General features: G+C 37.8%; 1 protein-coding gene across 1 annotated transcript in view; it reads left to right on the forward strand.

Moving 5' to 3' along the window:
- DOCK3 (dedicator of cytokinesis 3) overlaps positions 1-22,097 on the forward strand; it is a 208,404-nt gene that overhangs the window by 148,879 nt on the left and 37,428 nt on the right. The window contains exons 22-32 of the mRNA XM_075052649.1: positions 45-215; positions 3,885-4,077; positions 5,923-6,050; positions 7,034-7,138; positions 9,296-9,394; positions 11,598-11,692; positions 13,239-13,314; positions 14,253-14,353; positions 14,628-14,686; positions 17,049-17,197; positions 19,823-19,908. Coding sequence (XP_074908750.1) covers positions 45-215; positions 3,885-4,077; positions 5,923-6,050; positions 7,034-7,138; positions 9,296-9,394; positions 11,598-11,692; positions 13,239-13,314; positions 14,253-14,353; positions 14,628-14,686; positions 17,049-17,197; positions 19,823-19,908 — 1,262 coding nt within the window. The remainder of the gene's footprint in view (positions 1-44; positions 216-3,884; positions 4,078-5,922; positions 6,051-7,033; positions 7,139-9,295; positions 9,395-11,597; positions 11,693-13,238; positions 13,315-14,252; positions 14,354-14,627; positions 14,687-17,048; positions 17,198-19,822; positions 19,909-22,097) is intronic.

Consider the following 22,097-nt stretch of genomic DNA (forward strand, 5'->3'; position numbering starts at 1 on the left):
CTCTTTTTCTCTATCTTAATCTCCTTCCTCTCCTGCTTCTTAAGGCCTTGGAATATCTTTTCAAGTTCATTGTCCAATCTCGGATCCTTTACTCCAGAGCTACTTGTGGAATGGAGGAGGAACAGTTCCGCTCCAGCATCCAGGAGCTTTTCCAGTCCATCAGATTTGTGCTCAGCTTGGACAGCAGGAGCTCTGAGACTCTCATCTTCACACAGGTTTGCTATTTTCTACACTTTAACTGGCAAACCAAAAGGCAGCTATTTTCTGCACAGGTAGTATATATGGGCACATGACAATTAAGAGCAGGTTAGTAGAGTTTTCCCCCTCTAACAAGCTGATGATACTGGAAAACAACATAGCCAATTAATGTTATTAGACAGTAGCTTTGCAGCACTTCACAGATACAGGGCAGCTGAGCTGTGGACTCTCAAGGGGAAAGTGACTTGTCACATAAGAATACAATTTTTGCTCTTTGCAAAAGTAAACTGCATTTTCAAGTCTCTCATATGTCTTTTGGTTGGCCTTAAGAAATTTTAAATCTTTAATTGTGGTAGCTCAAGTCAATACTTAGGGTCATAATTTCTCTACTGTGATGTTGCTCAGTTGATGTACTTGCAGTCAGATAAACTTAATTCCAACATGCTCTAAAATTATGGTCAGAATCATATGCAGCCTGACCACAAGCATACTGTGATACCCACACTCACATTTAATACATTATTTTGAATATGGCCCAGATGACTGCACGAAGAATTCATGTGGGCTTAAGATACTACTCAAAGTGAGTAAGCATGCTGCTAAGTTTTGTTTCATATTTTAAAGACCGCTGTACTAAATTACAGACTTCTGTATTTAAAAGTTTTAAATAGTAATGTCAAATGTATTGTGTGTGCCTCAGCTCGCAGCATGTCAAAATGGACCACCTAGAACTTCCTGGTAATATGAAGGTGATTTGTAATCACTAATTTACTATTTACAGATGTTTTGAACATCTACCGTAGTTTGCCAAAGAAACAGTTGCTGTGAACGTTGCAACAAAATGGAGTGACTCCACTGGTTAGGGAAGCTGCCAGCAGTGTGAGCTCTTTCTTAAGAAGCTGCTCTGAAAGATTTTGAGAACAGCTGCTCTAATCTTTTTTTAATCACCCATTAGAGGGTATAGTAAGATGAGCCAGAACATGGGAAATCAGTGCACAGAATTTTGCAGGCAAAGTGACAGTGAGTGGAAACAACATCTTATGAATGCAGGCTGTCTAGGGTTCTTCGATTGTTTTTCAGTTGTGTTGATCACAGATACAGAGGGAGATGAGATTTGAGGATGGGGTTATTTTCCCTTTTTCTCTTTGTCTCTCTCTTTTTTTTTTTTCCCTCCTTTCTCTCACTATGGTATTTCTTACTTCGGACGTTTGTAATTTGTAAAGCCTGTCCTTGTTTAATCTTTGAAAAGTTTACTTTTTGTTTCCCCCTTGCCACTATGTTGCCCCTTGATCCCAATTGCCCCATAGGCCTCTCAGCCTGGAGGGCAGGCGAGCGGAGCTGGGACATGTGCCCCACAAAAATGTGGTGGTACTTCAAGGCCGTCATTTAATTCTGTAAGTAATGATCCCCAGAACTACACGAGTATTTCATCATGGATGTTCTCAATTAATTCCTTTTCCCTACCCCAAACCCGCTTTTCCTATGTATAAACTGGAATTTAATGTTTAAGTGGCTGGTACTTTAAAACTAGGAAATGTGCAATATTTCAGTAATTAATGGAAGAGCTTATGGCATCCACACACTGAAAAGACAGTACTGAGGGTGTATGCAAGATTATATATGTCAAATTGTTAAGGAGAGCCAAGGAGATTAGGTACTAGTTCTGGAAATCTGGACAACTGTTAAATATCTACAGAAATCCTTGAAGCTGTAGCAAACATAATTTTCTTCACACTTGCCCTCTTATCCAGGATATTAGAGAGATCTCAATATAGTTCTTTCCAGCAATGAGATTAAAACTGATTATGTCCTTCCCTCCAGGCAATTAGTTTGACATGAGTAATGTTCCAGCATATTTCAGGGTGTTGTACAAAAAAGGGCCCTCCAAGGAACTGATGAAATAACGTAGCTGTTCCTAAAGATGGCTCCAGAGCTTCCTGAAGAGTTCCCATGAGGATCCTTAGATTGCTACTGGATATCCTAAATCACCACAGAAATCCTTCTGCTTTATAGTAATAGAAATAAGTTTAGGAAAACTGTAAGGATTTGTTGGGCCAATATTGTAATTTCACTTGTATTATGCCAAAGATAAAGATGGTGACTGGATTTGTGGCTGTTATAGCTTTTCAAGAGTACCATGAGCTATTTAAATGATTCATATTTGTTTACTTTGTTAGTACATTGTATGTATGTAGCAACAAATAGGTGACAACACCCAGGAGGCTATGTGGGTTTTTGTGTAATCTGAATTGATTGTAACAAGACGAGATGTTGAGAGAGATAACAAGCACGAAGAAGAAAGAGGTAAATTTATATTCAGAATAATTTAATGGGCTCTACAGTGTTAGTTGTAAAAATAACTTAGGCTTTGCTCAAAGACTATTGAATAGATACCACTGTTGTTTGAAGGAAAAGATACTTTGAGGAAGGACTTGGCAAAGAAGGAAGCTGTGTATTATATGGGATTTGGAGAGGCATGCCGAGTGTTAGAGCCAGCATGGGAGAGGTACGGAAATGTTTATGCAATGAGAAAACAAAAAAAAATCTGTGAGGAAAGGAGAACTTGCAGATTAGAAGAAAATACCAATAGGTGGTGAGACTCTGGCAGGGTGAAGCTGAACAGAAATCTGCAACGAAGTTTGGTAGTTCTGAACTTCTGCAGGAAATCAGTGCGGTTTGTGTGGAGAGCTTCAGACAAGGGAGGTGGGAACAGCAAGAAGGGCACTGTGTGCCTGGGGGGGGTAAGGCAGCTGAATCAAAACCAGACTGTGCAGCACTTCAAGAAAGCAACCATCTAGGGATTTAAGTAGTTAGAGTGAGGAAACAGGTGTGGACCTTGGGTAGGATGTAGAGGAAGAAAGAGAAGAATTTTAAAACTGTAGAGGTGTGTGGCAGTTGTTAGGTATGACACCAAGACTGTGGAACTTGAGGACAGGGCGATGCATAGAATTTTCTACTGGTATGAAGAAATTAATTGAAAGACTGTGAAATAAGAGATGAAGAGTTTGATGGTTTTGTTGTTGTTGTGCTGATGATGTTTCTGCACTTTAAGAATCACCTTCAAGGATAGCTGCAGCTTACTGGAAATATCCATTACTGCAAGAATCACATGCACACTTACTTGCATGATGTGATGCCTCTTTCACATGAAATTGCACCCCACCCCTGTTGCACAAATACCATAATGTCACATGACAGTGCTGCTATGGTTAAGGGTCTGTCAACACGTTCTTCAGAATATTTTCTGAAGAGTTTTAACTGTCTTAGGTAGTTGCTAAGTACAAAAAATTGGTATGGCACTCTCTAATCAGAAGCAAGTTTTGTATTTATTGAAAAAAGTAAATCAACAAAAATGGGCTATTTTCTGTTCTTCAGGTACCTCAATTTTTTTCTGTTTTATAAGCTGTGTCCTAAAATACAGCCTTTTGAAGCTCTGCAGCATGTATGTGCTCAACTTATCGTAAGACTTAGTATTGCAGCAGTGCTTGATTTTTATATACTATGTGTGATTTGTGATTTGTTCACTATGAACTTTAGATATTGCAGAACATTAACACGAGCCATAGTGCACCATTTAGTAGCTTTATGCAGACCCTTAATTCAGTTTTATTGTTGTTTCTATTTCACTGCATTTAGCTGCAGTTACAGAATTCAAAATACTCAGCTTCTTCATTTACCTTTTTCAGGCTGCTTTGCTGAACTCCTTCCCCGCTATCTTTGATGAGCTGTTGCAGATGTTCACTGTGCAGGAAGTAGCAGAGTTCGTGAGGGGTACTCTGGGCAGCATGCCCAGTACAGTACACATTGGGCAGTCAATGGATGTTGTTAAGCTACAGTCTATTGCGCGCACTGTTGACAGCCGCCTGTTCTCTTTCTCAGGTAAGACACAGGTATCTGAGGCTGAGTCTTGCTGCTGGGAGTAGGAACACGTTACATTTACTTTGCAGTTGCTTTGTTGCAAACAATTCATTGCTGAATGCCAATAATCTCGGTAATTATTTATCTTGGTGGCATCATTGTTACATATATTCACTGCGGGTGCTTTTAAGTTTCCCTATGGTAGAAAATGTTTATAAATCCATCATGGATAAACTGTAGTTATTAAAGGTTGATAAAAATATGTACGTTAACAAATCAATTATTAAAACTGCCAAATCTCACTTGATACTTTGTATTACTCTTCTATTGTTGTCATGGATAGGAAGATAACCTCCTTTCCAGCAAGCTTATTGTCTGAGAAAGAGCAACAGGGAGATAAAGTTATGTGAGAAATCCACCACATTCTTTTAAAGTATGTTTAATCTTTACATTATAACTTCAATATTTCTTTAGCTCAACGTACAAGTAATTCTTTAAATATTCTTTAAAGTAAGTCTTTAAGTATTCTTTAAGTAATTCTTCAATTGAATGAAGAAGGGTTGAAGATTGTGAGTTTATTTCATACATAAAGGTCTGAATGAAAGAAGTTATGAAGGTAACAGTAGAGATAAAAAGCATCATTGGACTTATCTTCCCTGTAGCGAGGATCTCAAGTTAGTGCACTCAAATTATTCTACTCAGTGCAAGACGAGAATGATAACACAGAATTATGTTTAAACCATCTATTGTAATTGTTTATACACTTTTTTTTTCTTAAATTTGAAATTCATCTCAAAAAACATGAGAGAGTGTAGAGAATGAGCAGATTAGTCCAAAGGTGGCTGTGAAACAGACAGCTCATGGGCAAAAACCTCCCCTTCTGTCTTCTCATTAAAGCCAAGTGTAACTTTGCCCACAGGGTCCAGGGCTTTAGTCCTTCCCACTAACTTTCATTTCTCCTTTACAATGACACTGGCAACTAATGATGCTTCTACCTACTGCATAGCACCATGACATCTCACTACAGCATCAAAAACCAGAAAGAAAGCTTCAGCATTGCAAGGCAGCTATGACTGCATAGATGCCACATTTTCCACCCAACATAATGGTAGACCCCTATCCTATTCCTTCCCGTGCAAGCACGACCCGATACTCCCAGGTCAGCACTCTCTGCCATGTCCTATCTGCCCCTGGGAAGATGAATCTAGTTTCCAAAGTTATCTTTTGCCCGCCCACTCTACCTACTCTTTAGGTCTTGCAATTAAAGGAAGATAAATTCTCTTTTTCTTGCCTCCCAGATGATGATGACTTGTTTTCCTTCTGTCTCTCCTATCAGTCCATTTGCTGACATCTTGCCACTTTTTTCCTCTGTCTTTTATTAGTTTTTTTCCTGTTTTGCCTACTGTTTTCTGCAGTTGCTACCTGCTTTCCCTTCTTTAATAAGATTAAGGTTTGTAAGCCACCTAAAGGAGAAGAACTAGCCAGTTTCCAAGAGGCATACATTGGAGAAGCTCTATTAGCTGTGACAATAGAGCTGGAAAGCAACATGAAGTGAGGAACGGTTTGCACGGAAGAAAAGCAACATTAGGATGTATCAGTTCACAACTGTTGTTTCCAAGCTGAATCACTATTGAGAACATCATGTGTACTGCATTTCTGAACTTTTGAAGCTAGATGCACTATTCATTCATTAGATACAGTTCTTAGAAGCGTAGTGTACTACAATCCGTACAATAGAAATTGCACCAATTAATCAAACATGCTGTATATCAGTAGGCTAGTTTGGATACCAAAAAGCTGCTAGCTGGGATGGTTGAAATTTAATTTTCTTTTGGAAGAACTGTGATCTGATTTTCCTTCTCTCAGAGTCCCGGCGCATCCTGCTACCTGTAGTTCTTCACCACATTCACCTTCACCTACGACAGCAGAAGGAGCTGCTTATCTGCTCTGGGATCCTCAGTAGTATCTTCTCCATAATCAAGACCAGCTCTTTGGTAATCTGCTGCTTTATTTTTTTTTTTACTTTTTCTTTTATTGCACCACTGATATAGTAAAATGAAGACTGAGGGATTTCTATAGGTTAATATGGGTTTTTCAAAGATCCTTTTAAAAATGAAATTCTGCTAACTTTCTGTCAGCAGGAGAACATCTGAAATGAGGGTCTGCTTTTGTGTGTGTGACTCAGAGCATTCTGATTACACAGTGTTCTTGCTGTTAGGAGGGGAAAAAGCATACGCATTTACCAGGTTTGACAGTGTTTAATTTTCTTCATCCAAGCCCAGAACTTAGATGTCAGTGGAGTTTAAAAGCTCTACACAGCTCTAGGACTTGTAGTTCTGCAAGAGACAGTAACTAGCACTTTGTGATTCGTGTTAAGAGAATACTCTAAAATTATCCAATCAATGAAATCACACTTCTGGAAATTGCTGCTAAGTTCAAACACCCAGCTTTGATCATCATAATACTCTGATCTCAAATGGTAACTTGATCATTTAAAGCAATGCTCACAAACAGAGAGTGGTGAAGTTTCCCCACCTGACTCTAAAGGAGGAAGCTCATGGTGCTAAATATAATTCATACCAATGTGCATTTCCAATTACAAGTTATGGTTTTGTGTGAAAGGAATGAGATGAAAGGTATCATGGTAATAAGGTAAAATAATACTGCCATGGAATAAAAGTTCCTGAACATAACTTAATCCCATTGTGTTCTAGAGTATATGCAGACCTTTGATTATAGATTTACCTTTATGGCTGTGATCCTGAATGTTTCCAACAGAGACTGATGAGGTAACACACACAAACACTGGCATCACAACAGTACCTGGTACCAATGAGGAATTTGATTGTACTTCTTTGAACCTGTTACGGAGCTCTCTATCAAAATGAGTTTGTGGTATGGCTGACTCTGTAGAATTGTCTTTGCCAATTCTGTTCTCTCCAATTCTAACTGTCTGTTTGCTCACCACTTACTGTAGGAGGGAGATGTCGTGGAGGAGGTTGAGATGATGGTGGAGAGCCTCCTGGATGTGCTTTTACAAACTCTGCTTACAATCATGAGTAAATCGCAGTCTCAGGAGGCGGTAAGAGGGCAGCGTTGCCCGCAGTGCACAGCAGAAATCACTGTTAGTAACTAACAATCAGTTTCTATTTCCTGCTTCTCTAACCTTTGGTTCAGTCCCTCACCACCACCGGCACCTCATTATCATCTCTGCTGCATGAATGCCCAGGGCTTTGTCTCTTTCCCTTAATAAGTCACAAATCCATTCCTTCCTGTGTGCAGTAGTGAGGGCTGCAGGAAGCAGTGGAGCTCACGAAGCTTTTGTGGATTTCCAGGTTATTTTCTTGTTTGTCTTTGGAGCTGTGAATGAGAGTTATTGTTTAGAACTTGAGGCATGTGCTAGCTGGGTAGCTGCCTAGGGCTTCACCCCTAAAAAGGTATCATCAAGGGCTGTATGAGTATCAGGCTGTGATTCCTAAGACTGAGAATACCATAATGCTCAGTGGACAAGTCCCTTTACTTAATACCCTGAAGAGCTCCTGTCCAGGTTCACTGATTACTTCATGCAAATGAAAGACAACATACTTTTGAAAAAGAAATTAACAGATCCGAAAGCAAGTGAGCTGTTGAGCTTGGTGGGAGAAGAGGGAAAAGCCACCACTTTGTCCAGACTGACAGCGTAGACCCAGGGGAAGAAATTTTTTCTTTGACATGGAATGGAAGCGGAGAAAAAGAATAAAATTTTGCTGTTCAGCTGCTTCTTTTCTGGATTTGTTGCCCTTTTCTGTTCTAGCCTATTTTAGTCTATTTCTGCTTGCCAGAGTCTCTAATGCAGCTTTTGCACAATGTATGATGTTAAGCTGTTGTTCAGAACATCTCTTTTTTTAGACTTCCTTTTTTATCAGATAGTTGAAACCTCAGAGGTATTGTTGGGGGCAGATGTACACTAAAGTACACTTCTCACAGAAGAGAAAGGTTGTATTTTCCCATGTTAGCTCAGACAGAGTAACAAATGGTAGAATCCTAATTAAAGAACAAGAAAATTTAGTAGTTTTCAGACATGTTCTTTGATATAAAACAAGAAAGGCGCTAGCTTGCAAATGTCCAGTAACACCTTAATTTCATTTTATTCCTACCATTTGACTTACCGTTATTTATCACACACCACCTCACACATAAGAGCACACCTTTTTTCCTAATGAAGTTCAGCCCTGTAAAGTTTATTGGAAGAATGTATGCCAAAGCTTCTGGGTACATGCTTGAGCCAATTAGAAAAAGAATTAAAATGGAATGGACAGTCCCAAGTATAAAATCCCCTTGCGTTTTCAATTTCTATTTCACAGCACAGTGATATATGTGAACCTTATTATATATTGCTTAGAAAGTATTTTGTATGTTTCCCAAATTAATTGCTTATTGTCACAGAAAAGAATAGTGTTGTGCGAGGGACTGGCAGTCAAAAGACATAGTCCTTAACATTCTTGGCACTGCCTTGCTTGTTATCTTGGACAGATTGCTTAACTTCTCTGTGCTTTGCTTTCAGATATGTAAAATGGGGGAGCTCATCTTTGGAAAACACTTTGGGATACTGTGGTAACTGGTTAGGGTGCATCTGCTTTGCAGGCCAGAAATGTAATTGTAGCTCATGTAGGCTTACCCAAACTATATTCAGAATATCTTACTGGAATACTGTTAGTACTGTAGCTATGACAGCACATAACTTGGTGAACACTAATAAGCCAAACATTTACAGGATTCCAGACACCTTTTGTAGCCCGTACTGATCCAATGCTGTCATCGCTATACCATTTTGAGTATATGAGCCAATTAGTTTAAATAATTCCTGGGATGTCTGCATGAGCTGCAGTCACACCTTTGACAGACATAGTACATTAAGTAACTGAAAAAGGTGATTGTCAAAAACTGCATGCTTGGAGGGCAATTCATTAATGTCTGTATTAATAATTTCAAATTATTTTTGTTTACACTACAACATTGGTTAAAAGACCCTTAAAACTGGCATCTGTGGAGGAGCCTCTAAGAGGTGTATTCCTATGTATTAACAGTAATTCAAGAACTGTTAATGTGCAGTATTTTTAATCTCTGTGCATGTCAGCTTTCCTCTCATAGGCATTGGGGCCATTTCAGACCCCTCCCTTTATACCCTACCCCAGGTTGAGTTTTATGTTTATGAAATTTCAGATTGTCTGAATTAAATAGTTTCTCATTTGGTCAACAGGGAGAATATGTCTCCTGCCTTTTATCTTTGCTTCGTCAGATGTCAGACACTCATTTCCAGCACTTACTGGACAACTTCCAAAGCAAGGATGAACTAAAGGTACAACAGAACATCATGTTTGTAGGGCAATTTACTCAGCATGGGAGAGCAGGGGAAATCCCTCCAGCATTACTTGCTCTGCTAATCACTCCCATTCACTGGCACTCCATTCGCAGACCTTCCTTTCACTTTAACAATAATAGGTGTTGTGTTACAAAAACATTTAAGACCACAGGGCACTGAATTATCTTTGTAACAGCAAATAAATTCCCAAGGTAGATGTTATTAGACATGAAAGGATATCGCTATTGCACCATATAGATAGAACATAGAGGAACGGGGGTTTTTTAATCCTGCAAAAGTAAAGTCAGTTGTTCTACAGCATTTTACTAGAAGTTCAATATGCACTAGAGCTTACTTACAAAGGGTGTTGATTTTATGCCAAAAGAGAATTTCAAGCCTTTTCAGGGATACAAATGTCTCTAGCAGACGAAATCTTTTTTGGGAAAGCAGTAACCTTACTACTCCACTTACTGCATGCTTCCCAGATTTGTGCACATTAACTTAAATTATGGCTGTCCTTGAACAGAAGGGGTTGGTGAGGGCTACAGACCCCTGGTGGCTTTTTTGCCACTGACATTTTGAAATGGCACGTCTCAAAACAGCAGAAACTAACTTTTAATCTCAACTTCCACAGGAAAAAGGAGTATCTCTGACAACAGTCTGTTTAAAAGGCAGAATAATTTCATAAGTAAAGACAAGATTTTATATAAAATGCTTTTGATTAGCATGGCACTCAATAAATATGGACAATAAGAAGAATGTAATGTGGCAGGAACTTATGTTGCCTTAACAAATGACATGGAGAAACAGTGAGATGTCCTCTCTGAATAGGCTTTCAGCTTCTAAATATTTCATGTGCATTTAGAGAGGCATATCAGGGGGATAAATTTGGGATGATATAATTCTTACCTTTAGGCTTTAGGGTTCGATGTGTCTCAGGTTGATAGTTATCTGAGATTACTACCTTTTAGGTAACTTCCAAATTGCTCATAGGAAAATGATTTGGTAAATTAATTCCTATTAACTTTTAATAGATATTTTAAAAAGCTATCTAAACTGTAGTTCTTAGGTCAGAGCAGTGAAAAGGTTTGTCGTTGAACTGAAATTTGTCTTTACACCCATAAGAACACTGTTGTATCTCTGATAATCTAAGGATATGTTCCAGGAGTGTCACAGAGGCTGAAGATTTTATACCCAACTGTTTTCCAACTAACAGTTGATCTAATAAAATACGTTACTTTTTTTTTTTTCCTTCAAATATTGCTGTAATAATATTTCCAATACTTCGTCTTGGATGGAAAGGCATTATGCTCACTCACCACTGTTACATCTAGGCCAAAATGAGGCCAAAAGTCAAGGAGCTTCTGATGCTTTACTCTTAGCTCCAGGAGTATTTACAAGTAGTTACACCAAGATATGAATCTCCTTCCGTCCTCCCCCCAGTTAAGGCATAATGGTAGGACAGTTCTGAAGAAACCTTGCACTGCCATTTTCTGTGCTATCTTGATTTTGTGTAGAAGAAAAACAAAACAACAAAATCGTGGTTTGCAAGGCCAACAATTTGGCATGTTTTATCCTCACTGTTCTTCTTTATAGACATAGAGGTGCAGGTAGTCAAAATCCAGAAATGTCTTCAGGTTTGGGGATTTTTTTGGAAGGCAAATATTCAGCAGAATGTGTTTAAGAGATCTTTTCTGCTGCATGCTGCCAGAAATGGGATTTTCTGTTACTATTTTAAAAAGTGTATGTAGGAGTTTTATTGGGCTTGGGTGTGTGGGTTTTTTGTCAAATTTGTGACATAAGTGCAAAGAAATTTGGACAGATAGATTAATTAAAGGAGTGCATAAATAAATTATTATGATTCCAGTATATTTGAAAATAGCTGCAAATCGACACTGGAATTACCTGGATGATAATATGAGAAGTCATATACAGTTATGCACATAGGGAAGTTTTTCATCTCACTGTAGAAGTTAAGATTTAAAAGACAGCTGCAACTTGCTTAGTACATAATTAGATGCATACAAAATGAATAGAGCCTTATCCCAATATACATTGTTTCCATGTTTTCAGGTGAATGGCCTAGTAACACAAAGCTCAAGTGGAGCACACTTAGCTTGATTGTCTTTCTTATAATCAAGAAAACAGATTAATCTGCAGCTGCTGGTGATTTTGTAAAATTTTTTTCCCTATGTGATAGGAGTTCCTCCTGAAGATTTTCTGTGTATTTCGGAACCTGATGAAAATGAGTGTCTTTCCTCGAGACTGGATGGTGATGAGGTTGCTCACCAGCAAGTAAGTAGAGAAACAGGTATAAACTGTTGACATTCCTTATCGGAATTTTTTCTCCTCATCTGGGCAGTTAAAACCTGTCATGTAGTGTGTTTCATCAGACTGATCGAGACAGGAATTCTGGAGTGCTCATCCTCATTCTGCAGTTATTTTAACACTCTGGACCAAACTGGGACTTCTGTATTTGTTCTGTTTCTTAAATTCTACCAGTATGCACAGGTATCAAAGAGTTAAAAGTTTAAACCCAAAGCTGAAGTAGCTACATTGAGGGTAAAAGTGGCACAGCAGCTATCATAACACATGGCAAGAACAGCTAGCCACACCAAGTGGTATTAACCAGCAGGCCTCTCAACTCCCTTTCTCAGTAAATTACTACATTAAACATCTGTCTCCTCCGATAAACATCACTCCTTAACCTACGTAGAAGGAGGACTTATTTTAGAAAAGGAGGAGCAGACCCTAGCGATGACACCAAGTGCATTACATACAGTTATTTCTCAATTAAGTTGTCATCTACCATTTTAATGCTTAATTTTATCTTAATTTTCTTGCTTCTGATGGGTTAAGTACTATGCTGTTCAGAATGGCAATAGTGTGATGAACACAGGGTGGCTGGAATTATTTACTAGTTTCTTTAGATAAACTAGCTGTAGAATTACTACTGAGTAACTGACACTGGAGGGGTTCCCATTACAAGAAGTTTTCCTAAAGGCTGAAGGCTCAGCTGAGCTGTACGCTCTGCGAGTTCACCGTGCTAATGAAAAGTGAAAGAAGTGGATTTCAGTATTTCGAGCGCAAAGATTAAATGAAATTCTATAAGAAAAGAAAAATCTACATGAAAGAGTAGTTACCTCAGATGCTGTAGGCTACCTAGTTCCCTTTGGCATAATTTTGCCATAAACCTTTAGACTGATAGGTATATTTAGCAGTGTTACTGGAAGTATTGCTTGCACGTGAATCAGAAATGTGCTGGTTTTTTGATTCTACTGTTGCCTTAACGACATGCTATTTTTTAAGTCGTGAATTTATCATATGGCTTGATTGCCTTTTGCTAAGGTGTATTTAGCCATCTACAAAAAGATACCAGGGAATTCAGAATTGGCAAAATACTCACAAACTGAGTTGAAGTGTGAGCCAGATAAAGGACCATTGTATAGCCAAGAATGAAAATAGCTCAAACTTTTTGAGTTGCTTTTCCGTGGAAAAAAAAATAATCTTTCTGCTTAAAATAGGAGGAAGATGGGTGTATTCTTTCATTTCACTGGAGGTAATATGGCCTAGCTATGCAAAATAGACAGGATTTTAAATGCTCCTGTGTAAATTCCAAAAGTTACAATAATGATGAATATTCTTAATCTTATATCACTTAGTACAAATTGTTTACTAAAACATAGATTAGGTGACTTCTATGCAAATCTAGCAGTGATTACATGAAAAATACCCGTCTCTGTCCGTATAGTAAAATCAGCACCACAAAACACTGTAATATGTTATACTCCAGATTCAAATGTTCTTTTTTTCTTTTCTTTTTTTTGTTTTTTGACTGCAGTATCATAGTTACAACAGTTCAGTACCTGTCTTCTGCACTGCATAAGAATTTCACGGAAACGGACTTTGATTTTAAAGTAAGAACTGATGCTCAGAAAATGTTATGACATCTTTTTAAACTAGCAGTAACAAAGGAACAAAAGCTGTTCTCTACATTAGCTGATTATATTTGTGGCATTTATTTGAGTATCTGTGAGGAAGATGACCTAACTGATAAAAGACAGGAATTTGAATCTGCTGTGGAATTGAGGGGAAGTAGGACAGACACACTGTGAGATCAAACCAAGAAAATTGAGGCCCTCATAAAAGAAATGAGTATCTTCATAAGCAATGGAGCTAATGAAGCATGCTGTCTTACAGATTCGTGGTTAATAAAATGTGAGCTCAGGCAATGCTTTTCCTGAAGTGGTGGCATTCATGATCTTCCTCTCCCAGAGGTCTCTCTTTCTGCCTGTTGACTTAAAACTTGGAGGAACACAGTATCTTAGAGAGTGTTTTCCCTCTGTCTGATGTAGTTGAAAATGGGCAACAAGTTCACGCTACTAAGGGAAGGCTGCCAGACGTGTACCTAAGCACACATACACACAGCAATGATGGCAAAAGCCTCATTTCTTTGGGAAAACAGACCAAATTCTAGGGCTCTCATTCATGATACAATGTAATCTCTGGGGATTTTTGAGGGATATATCTGTTCAGCCTACAGAAAAAACAACTTAAAACTTCACTGAAGTCACCAAGTTTATTCATTTTTGAACTCTGGTGCTAAGAGGAAAGCCCAGTGGAATTAACTTCTTAGGGTTTTTAATTTTAGTTCCTACCAGGTTTTAAATAATCCATTGGTATCCTTAAGAGTTTAGTATCTCAGTAGTTAAGATACACATTGATTAAGTTACGTCTTGATTACAAAAAGGAACAGTCTGAGTCTACATATATAAAGGACCATATGTCTTCCTACACTTGCTTAAAACTTACTCCCTGGACTGTAATGTTATAAAACTTCCTTCCTGTGTCACAGGTGTGGAACTCTTACTTCAGCCTGGCAGTTTTGTTTATAAACCAGCCAAGTCTCCAACTAGAAAATGCCACACCAGCAAAGAGGAAGAAGATTCTGGATAAGTAAGAACATGTTTTGTTGGGTTCCCAGCCTTTTCTGCCACCTCAAAAATGAGACTTCTTTTTTACCACAAGTCCTTGTGATTTATTATGGAACTTGGGATGTGTAAATGCTTGGGAAATAAATAAGTAATCTCTAATACAGTATTCAGTGATGAGTTGAGTTGCTTGATATTCTTATGTTGACTTAAATGTAAATTTGATTTATTTTTTTTTTAACATCACTGCCTTGCCAGCTTTTGTTCCATTAGGCAGTTGTCTATCTCATCTCTTTCAGATATGGTGATATGAGAGTGATGATGGCATACGAGCTCTTCAGCATGTGGCAGAACCTGGGTATGTCTCTTCCTTCTCTGTCCTAACAACCAAAGCCAAAGTAAACCCGGATTTCTGTTGGAATTTTTTTTTTCAACTTTTTGTAGCATCATAGAATACTTAGTGTCTCTTAAGAGTTGTAAAACCAGGAAGCACTTCTCCCACCAAAAACTCTCTTCTGCACTGTCTCATCATATTTTTTTATTTGAAATAATACACTCCTATGAATTTGAATATTTTCTTCTCAAATGTGACAGTGGAAGATTTTGGTTATTTTGACACCTCAGTGACAGTTTTTAATGTATTTGCAAATATAAAATCAGCTTTCTCTAATTCCTTCAACTCTGCTGCAGTCAGGTTCATATGGAGATACACTGTTACTCTCTGACTTCTGTCTGATCCATGGCTGTAAAGTAGAAATTTTCACAGCTATAACCAACTTTATAATTTTCTAGATGATTTCAAAAGCCAAAGTTGTCATGACTCAAAATTTTAGAATCATAGAATCATTTAGGTTGGAAAAGACACTTAAGGTCATCGAGTCCAACAGTAAACCTAACACTGCCAAGTCCACCGCTAAACCATAGCTATGTGCATTTGATAATAAAGCCCAGAAGTGGCATACAGTAAAGCTTCTTTTTTGGTGTCTTCAGGTATCTAGTATGCGTAACAAATTTTACGTTACTACTTTAAAAAAACACCCCACCCCCCAAAAAAAACCAAAATGGAAAACCCAAACTAAAACCCATAAAGGCCCTGTCCACAATAATGCAACATTTGTGATAAAATTTCAAATTTTGCAATTCATTTGATCTTTTCCGATATATTTTAAGAAATAAGGCATGTTACAAAATGGGGAAAAATACATATTGCCACAGGTCTCAAAAGGTAAATAGAGATTTTTCATCTAGGACTTGCACTTTTAGAAGTGTGCTGCAGCAGTCTTCGGTTTAGGTAATTCAGGATTTTGTTAATAAGAGCCAAATAACATCTGTACTGCACCAGAGCAAGTCCAGCTAGGCCAGTATCCTGTCTCCATCAGAGATTTTAAATGAATACCTATGGAAACATTTGAGGACAAAGGAAGCGTATAGTATTCTAAAGGAAAATAAAAAAAATGTTTGCTGATAGAGATCACAAATACTACAAGGTTCTGAGAATAGGTAAATCATTAAGAGAGCAAAGGAATGATACAAATCATATTGGATAACTTGATAATGTGGCTGCAAGCAATATATTCAAAAAGCCAAATATGAACATTTTATTTGTAGGAATATATGTAGGAGTGCTATTCAAGAGAACAGAGACAAATGTATCATGCTGATAATCAGCTGAATGGGAGCTACCTGTAAAATGCCATGAGTAAAAAAGATACCATAATCTTTGAGAAAATATATAAGAATCTTGAGTAAGAAAAGACGGACAATATTACTGCCACAGTTTTTTCATAAGTGCAGCTTGATTCTAGAATAGTTTGCCCGGTCCTTCTTTCTACAGCTCAAAAAAACCACAAAACAAACCCAAAACAAAGACAAATTGGACAGAGTTCAGAGAAAAGTCAGGAAGATGACCACAGAAGTGAAAAAATGCCTTGTTATAAAATACTGAATAAGCCTGACCCATCTTGCATAACTAAGTTGATACAGCCAGGCTTGATCACAGTTTCTAAGCATGTGTGTGAAGAATAGAAGGCTCTCCAATGTAACAGAGATCAAATAACCAGAAAATGATGCTAGACAAATTGAAATGAGAAGCGAGAAGCCCGTTTTAGATATGTAGATACAGATATTTATCACTGAATGTTGTTCCAAATATGGCTATTTTGATTTATTCTCTGTGACTGCACAGTTAGCATGCCACAGAAGAGATTGTTAGCAAAATGCCTTGGGTTTGTGTTGCTGGGAAGCAATGCAATTTGGTCCTAAGTCAAGGTCAGTTACGAAATTGAGACTTCCATAGCACTGAGGATGAAGAGCTCTGTAGTTCTTTGAAATCTATATATGTTCTATTAAATACCATTGTTCTCACAAGCCCTTTCAAAATCTTTGTCTTCATCAATTAGAGGTATCTGTGGCCTCTTTTGCCCCTAGTTAGTATGTTTTAGTTTGGTTATTTTTGACAGTTTGAATTCCTTTGCAAGTAAAATGCACTGACAATTTTTGCTGGAGGCTTTCACAGTGAAATTAAAAATGCTTTTAGAGACTTTGCAAGGAATGGTGTAAAGCAAATACTGTTTTTCCAGTCCTTTCATGAAAAGAATGTGTTTGCTTTTCTAATGCTCGTGCCACTGCTCTGTATATGTCATTACTGCAGGGGTTCCCTGTTTTCTCAGTGACAGATAATGAAGGCTTTTATTTAATTACAGTTCCTTTGCGTTGTACAGGTGAGCATAAGATTCACTTTATTCCGGGAATGATTGGCCCCTTTCTTGGTGTTACACTTGTTCCACAACCAGAGGTCCGGAATATCATGATCCCCATCTTCCATGACATGATGGACTGGGAACAGAGAAAGAATGGCAACTTCAAACAGGTGAAGTCACTTCCCAAGCATTTGCAGTAGTCTTTTTCTTGCTCTGTCTATTTGCAATGTCCAGCTGGAAGCAAGGAGTTTGTATCTGTTGATCCATTTCTGATTGTGAAGATGACGTTGTCATGTAAATACATAAAAATAGAAAACTTGAAGCATAATTCACAAAAATATTACAAGACTCCCAAAATTATTTAAACAGTGCACTTCACAGCAAGCTACACTTCGCATGAACATAGAGAAGAGGAGCGATGTGTTCATCACATCGGAGATGAGGAAGAGAAAAGAATTTTAGAAGTGCTGGGCTCTCACTGCTCTCATTGGTTTCACTTAGATTATTAGTCAACCATTAAATGGGTCAGACTGAGAACCAGAAATGGAGGTGTAAAGATTTAGCCACTATTTGTGAAAACAGTGGTCTTTGCTTCTCTGTCTTCAATTTCCAGCTAGAAAGTGGTATTGTGTAATTAAATAATTATACCATGCTTTGAAACAGACTTTGTGACTGTATATTTTTTGAGAAATTCCAGTAGCTCTCCTGGAATGGTTATGCCCAACAACAGTTCTATAGTTTCCACCTGCTGTGAGCTCGGATTGCAAAACAAGGAGAGGAGTCTTCATCATTTTGTTGCCCACTCAGTCAGAGAATTGCTTAAATTTTCCACTGCAAAACAGATCTCTGAAGTGCAAAGTATTAATAATGAAGGATTGGTTTGGACTGGCTCCTCAGATGACAGTGCTTCATTGTCATTGTGTTTGGGGTAATACTGGGGGCAAGTATCTGCAGATAAGTGCTCTGAAGGAGTAAATCCTTTTATTTAAATTATCATAATTCATGTGATTATTTATTATTCACACACTCATTAAAATGCCAGATGTAATTAGTTGTTTCAGGAGAATAACAGACCTTTTCCATAACCTGACCTATTAAAGGCTGTGCAGAAAAGTATTACCAGGAGTTTATGTTTTCTTCTTCAACTCCCTTGATTATCACTAGTATTATTATTATTTACTACTATTATTATTACAGTAGCATTTGATCATGGTCCTCTTTTTGCTTGCTTTAGCATAACAGTAGAACAGTCCCTGTTTCTGGCATTTACAGTTAGAAGTACCTACAGTCATCTTCAAGTTTCTGGACCTGTTTATACTTGCTGTATCAGGATGAACTCCTCATAATCTTCATTTAATTTTTATACTCACCAATGTATTCTAAACTAGAGCTCCAAGAATATTTCTTGTATTACCTGTGGAGCAAATTTCCACACTGTTTTATGAAGCATATATTGCAACTTTCTAAGATTAAAGACAGAATAATCATCCGTATTAGTGAAACTGAAATAAATAGTTAAATAGCACAAGATGTATTAAACCTTATTAACATTAGCTGCTGGAACCAGGAAGTTATTTGTTGTCCAGTATAATGCTAGATAGCTGGACAGATGCATTACTGATTTCTGTCAAGTCATTGTAGATCACAAGCAAAGAGAAGGTAGGGTTTTTTTATTTAGAGCTTCTCTTTTTGAATACTGAATTGGTTGTCAGAAAATATAAAAATCCTGGAAATTCATTTTCAAGCCCTTTTTTTATTTTCTTCAGTAGCTCATGTTTAACAAGGTTATTTTTGCAGTGATACTGGATAACAATGCAGTCTGATTGATGGACTAAATCAGGCCTGCCTTTAATGATTTCAGCAACAAGAGCACCAGCTCCATTAGTGTGGCACTGGGTGATTTGCTTTTCCTTCTCATCTTTACTTCCTTGGCAATTTGGCAGCTGAAAAACACAGAGAAACTCACACTATGCTTGTCTTCAAATAAAAACAGGCTATATTTCTACAAACAGTTTCAATATTTAGGAACCTCTGTCTTCATTAGTACTGAAAGTATGTTTTCTACAAGATTTCCAAGACTACGTGAAATTGTTTTGTTTAATGTTAGATACATTGATTTCTGTACTTGAATCAATTTTATGGCAACAACTGATAGCAAACTTGATAATAGGATATATTAGACTAGGGTGGAAATGAATACATATTCAAAACCTTTGTAAGGGAAGAGAAACATAATGATACTGTTGTGGCCCTTTGTATGTAAGTGTAAAAAGAAAATGCATCATATAATAATAGAAAGGCTTGACCAAACTGGGTTTAATGAACAAATAATCTTCCAATGTAACGATGCCTGGATGATGAGAAATCAATTACCAGTAGAACCATTACAGCAGACTAGTGGCGATCACACCATGTATTAGTTTCTCTGTGTGGATATTCTGTTACAGTACAGGATATAGTTTAACTGATACACTGGTTCACAGAAAGTGTGAGAGATATATTTGATAAGAGAATAAACTTCAGAAATTCCTGTGAAGAAGCAGCGGTACCTCCCCTGGGATGTTCATTTAGACCCCAATAAGCAAAACGATAATTTAGTTTTACGCCTCCTATTTCACTGAAAAATGAGAGAAGTATGTCCATTTAATTGAGCCACAGAGAAATAAATCATTTGCACATAGAAGTGGGTAGCCCCAGGGCATGAGAAACAAAATATTCTTCCAGTCTTCCTAGCACTTGGAACTCTTGTCTTCTACATGAACAGCTAATTTGTAACCAGTCCCTTCTTCACCCAGGTGGAAGCTGAGTTGATCGATAAGCTGGACAGCCTGGTATCCGAAGGAAAAGGTGATGAGAACTACAGGGAACTCTTCAGCCTGCTGTAAGCTATGCCAGTTTCTGCTCGCTCTATGTTGTGCAGGGTCATTGAAAGAGTCAAAGCAGTGATCTGTGCAGCCGCTGCTGCAGTGCTGATCTTCAGAGAAAGCAGTAAAGGGCTTTCTGGCAGGCTTTCATGACATGGCTCGGGGAAATAGAAATATGTCACTCGAATTCTGAAAAGAATATAAAAACCTAAATTCTTCTTTGTCTTCTTTCTCTGACATCTAATATGAGGCTGCACAGGTAAGTAGTTATCCTGCTATCGAAAATTGATTTGCTAGAGGAGCCAGTGCCTTTCTTTTTACATAGCAATAAGTGAAATCATGGCCTTAGGATTGTTTAGAGAAACAGTGTACTATCTAGCAAGTCAGGCCTTGTTAGAGCAAAAGAGATTTTCCTCAGCATTTTCCTTTGCTTCTTCCAATTTTTGAAGGTTGTGTTTTGGTTGGCTCAACAGTTGCAAGTTGCTTCATCCAGAGTCCATCGTGACACTGTATTTCCACTCCCTTTCACAACAAAAACTGTACTCATAAGGATAAACTTAAAAGACTTTTTACATCTGACTTTCTGCTTAGTTATCTTTGATTACCGATCTGTCTTCAGATTTCATTTCCAGTGATCCTAGTTTATTCCAAAAGGACTTATTTTGAACTCTAAAAGTCCAGAGCATTTAACCCTAAATCTTTTAATATTCCAGTTAGCCATAGAGATCATAGCAGAACTTTAGCCGTATATTCCACACAATTTTATGTGACCCCCAATAGAATGCTGGCAGTTTGAGGCATAAACCTTTGTTTTGCTAGAACCAATACTTGTATTTCTGAATTTACAATGGGGCATTCATTCATTTTCAAAGATAGGTAAGCCTGCCCATCTTGTATACTTATCCTTAGGAAGCATGTAACTGTATTTTTGATTTGTGTATATTCAGCCTTGGGGAGTCTGGCACGTTAACAACATAAGTCTGTTTCAGGAATAAAGGAAAGAAAATATCTTTTTCTTTTTCTTTTTTTTAAATTCACCTGTGTTGTGGTTTAACCCTAGCCAGCCACTAAGCACCACACAGCTGCTCACTCACTCCTTGCCCTGCCCCAGTGGGATGGGGAGGAGAATCAAAAACAAGTAAAACTTGTGGGTTGAGATAAGAACAGTTTAATAATTGAAATAAAAAATAAAATAAATTCATAATAATAATTGTAATGAAAAGGAAGATAACAAAAAGAGTGTGAAATATAACCCAAGAAAGACAAGTGATGCACAATGCAATTGCTCACCACTTGCTGACTGATGCCGAGTTAGTTCCCAAGCAGTGACCAACCCCTCCTGGCCAGCTCCCCCCAGTTTATATACTGGGCATGATGTCACATGGTATGGAATACCCCTTTGGCCAGTTTGGGTCAGATGTCCTGGTTGTGTCCCCTCCCATCTTCTTGTTCCCCTCCAGCCTTCTTGCTGGCTGAGCATGAGAAGCTGAAAAATCCTTGATTTAGTATAAACACTACTCAGCAACAACTGAAAACATCAGTGTGTTATCAACATACTTCTCCTACTGAACGCAAACCCCCAGCACTATACCAGCTACTAGAAAGAAAATTAACTCTAACCCCGCCGAAACCAGGACAACCTGACAAGAGGAATATTGTATATTTCTTTTGCTCCAGTTGAAGACATTTGTTACCCAAAATGTTAAGAATTCAGGGACTATATGTATGTTGTTACTTATTTTTAGATGATAGTGACTGCATGTATTACCAAGAAACACATCCTGGAAGTCCAGCAACCTTTTAGTTTGTATTTGCTACTGACTTTTCTGAGAACAATATGAACTTTGAGGAAACAATTCCACAAAGTCAATAAATGCTGTGTGAAATAAACGGTTGATCCTGAATTCTACTGTCTCAACTATACTGCTGAAATATATATGAATTGGCTCCCTCAGCTAGAAATAGAGCTTGCCTCTTCTCAGGACATGTATGACACCCAACAGAATTTCTTTCCTTTTGACAGTATAGAAGTGACAAATTCTTTGACCAGAGATCCAGTTTCAGGAAACTAGCATGTCAATTTGCTTTCTTTTTTCACTTTTTAAATTTTGGTGTTCTCACTCTAGCCTTCTCTCATCCTTCACAATTGTCTCAGTGAGATGCTTGCTCTATTGTCTAGTTTGCTGAGCAGGAACAGATTGACTTT

Source organism: Buteo buteo, chromosome 21 (assembly GCF_964188355.1).
Source record: "Buteo buteo chromosome 21, bButBut1.hap1.1, whole genome shotgun sequence".
In the NCBI taxonomy this organism is placed as follows: domain Eukaryota; kingdom Metazoa; phylum Chordata; class Aves; order Accipitriformes; family Accipitridae; genus Buteo; species Buteo buteo.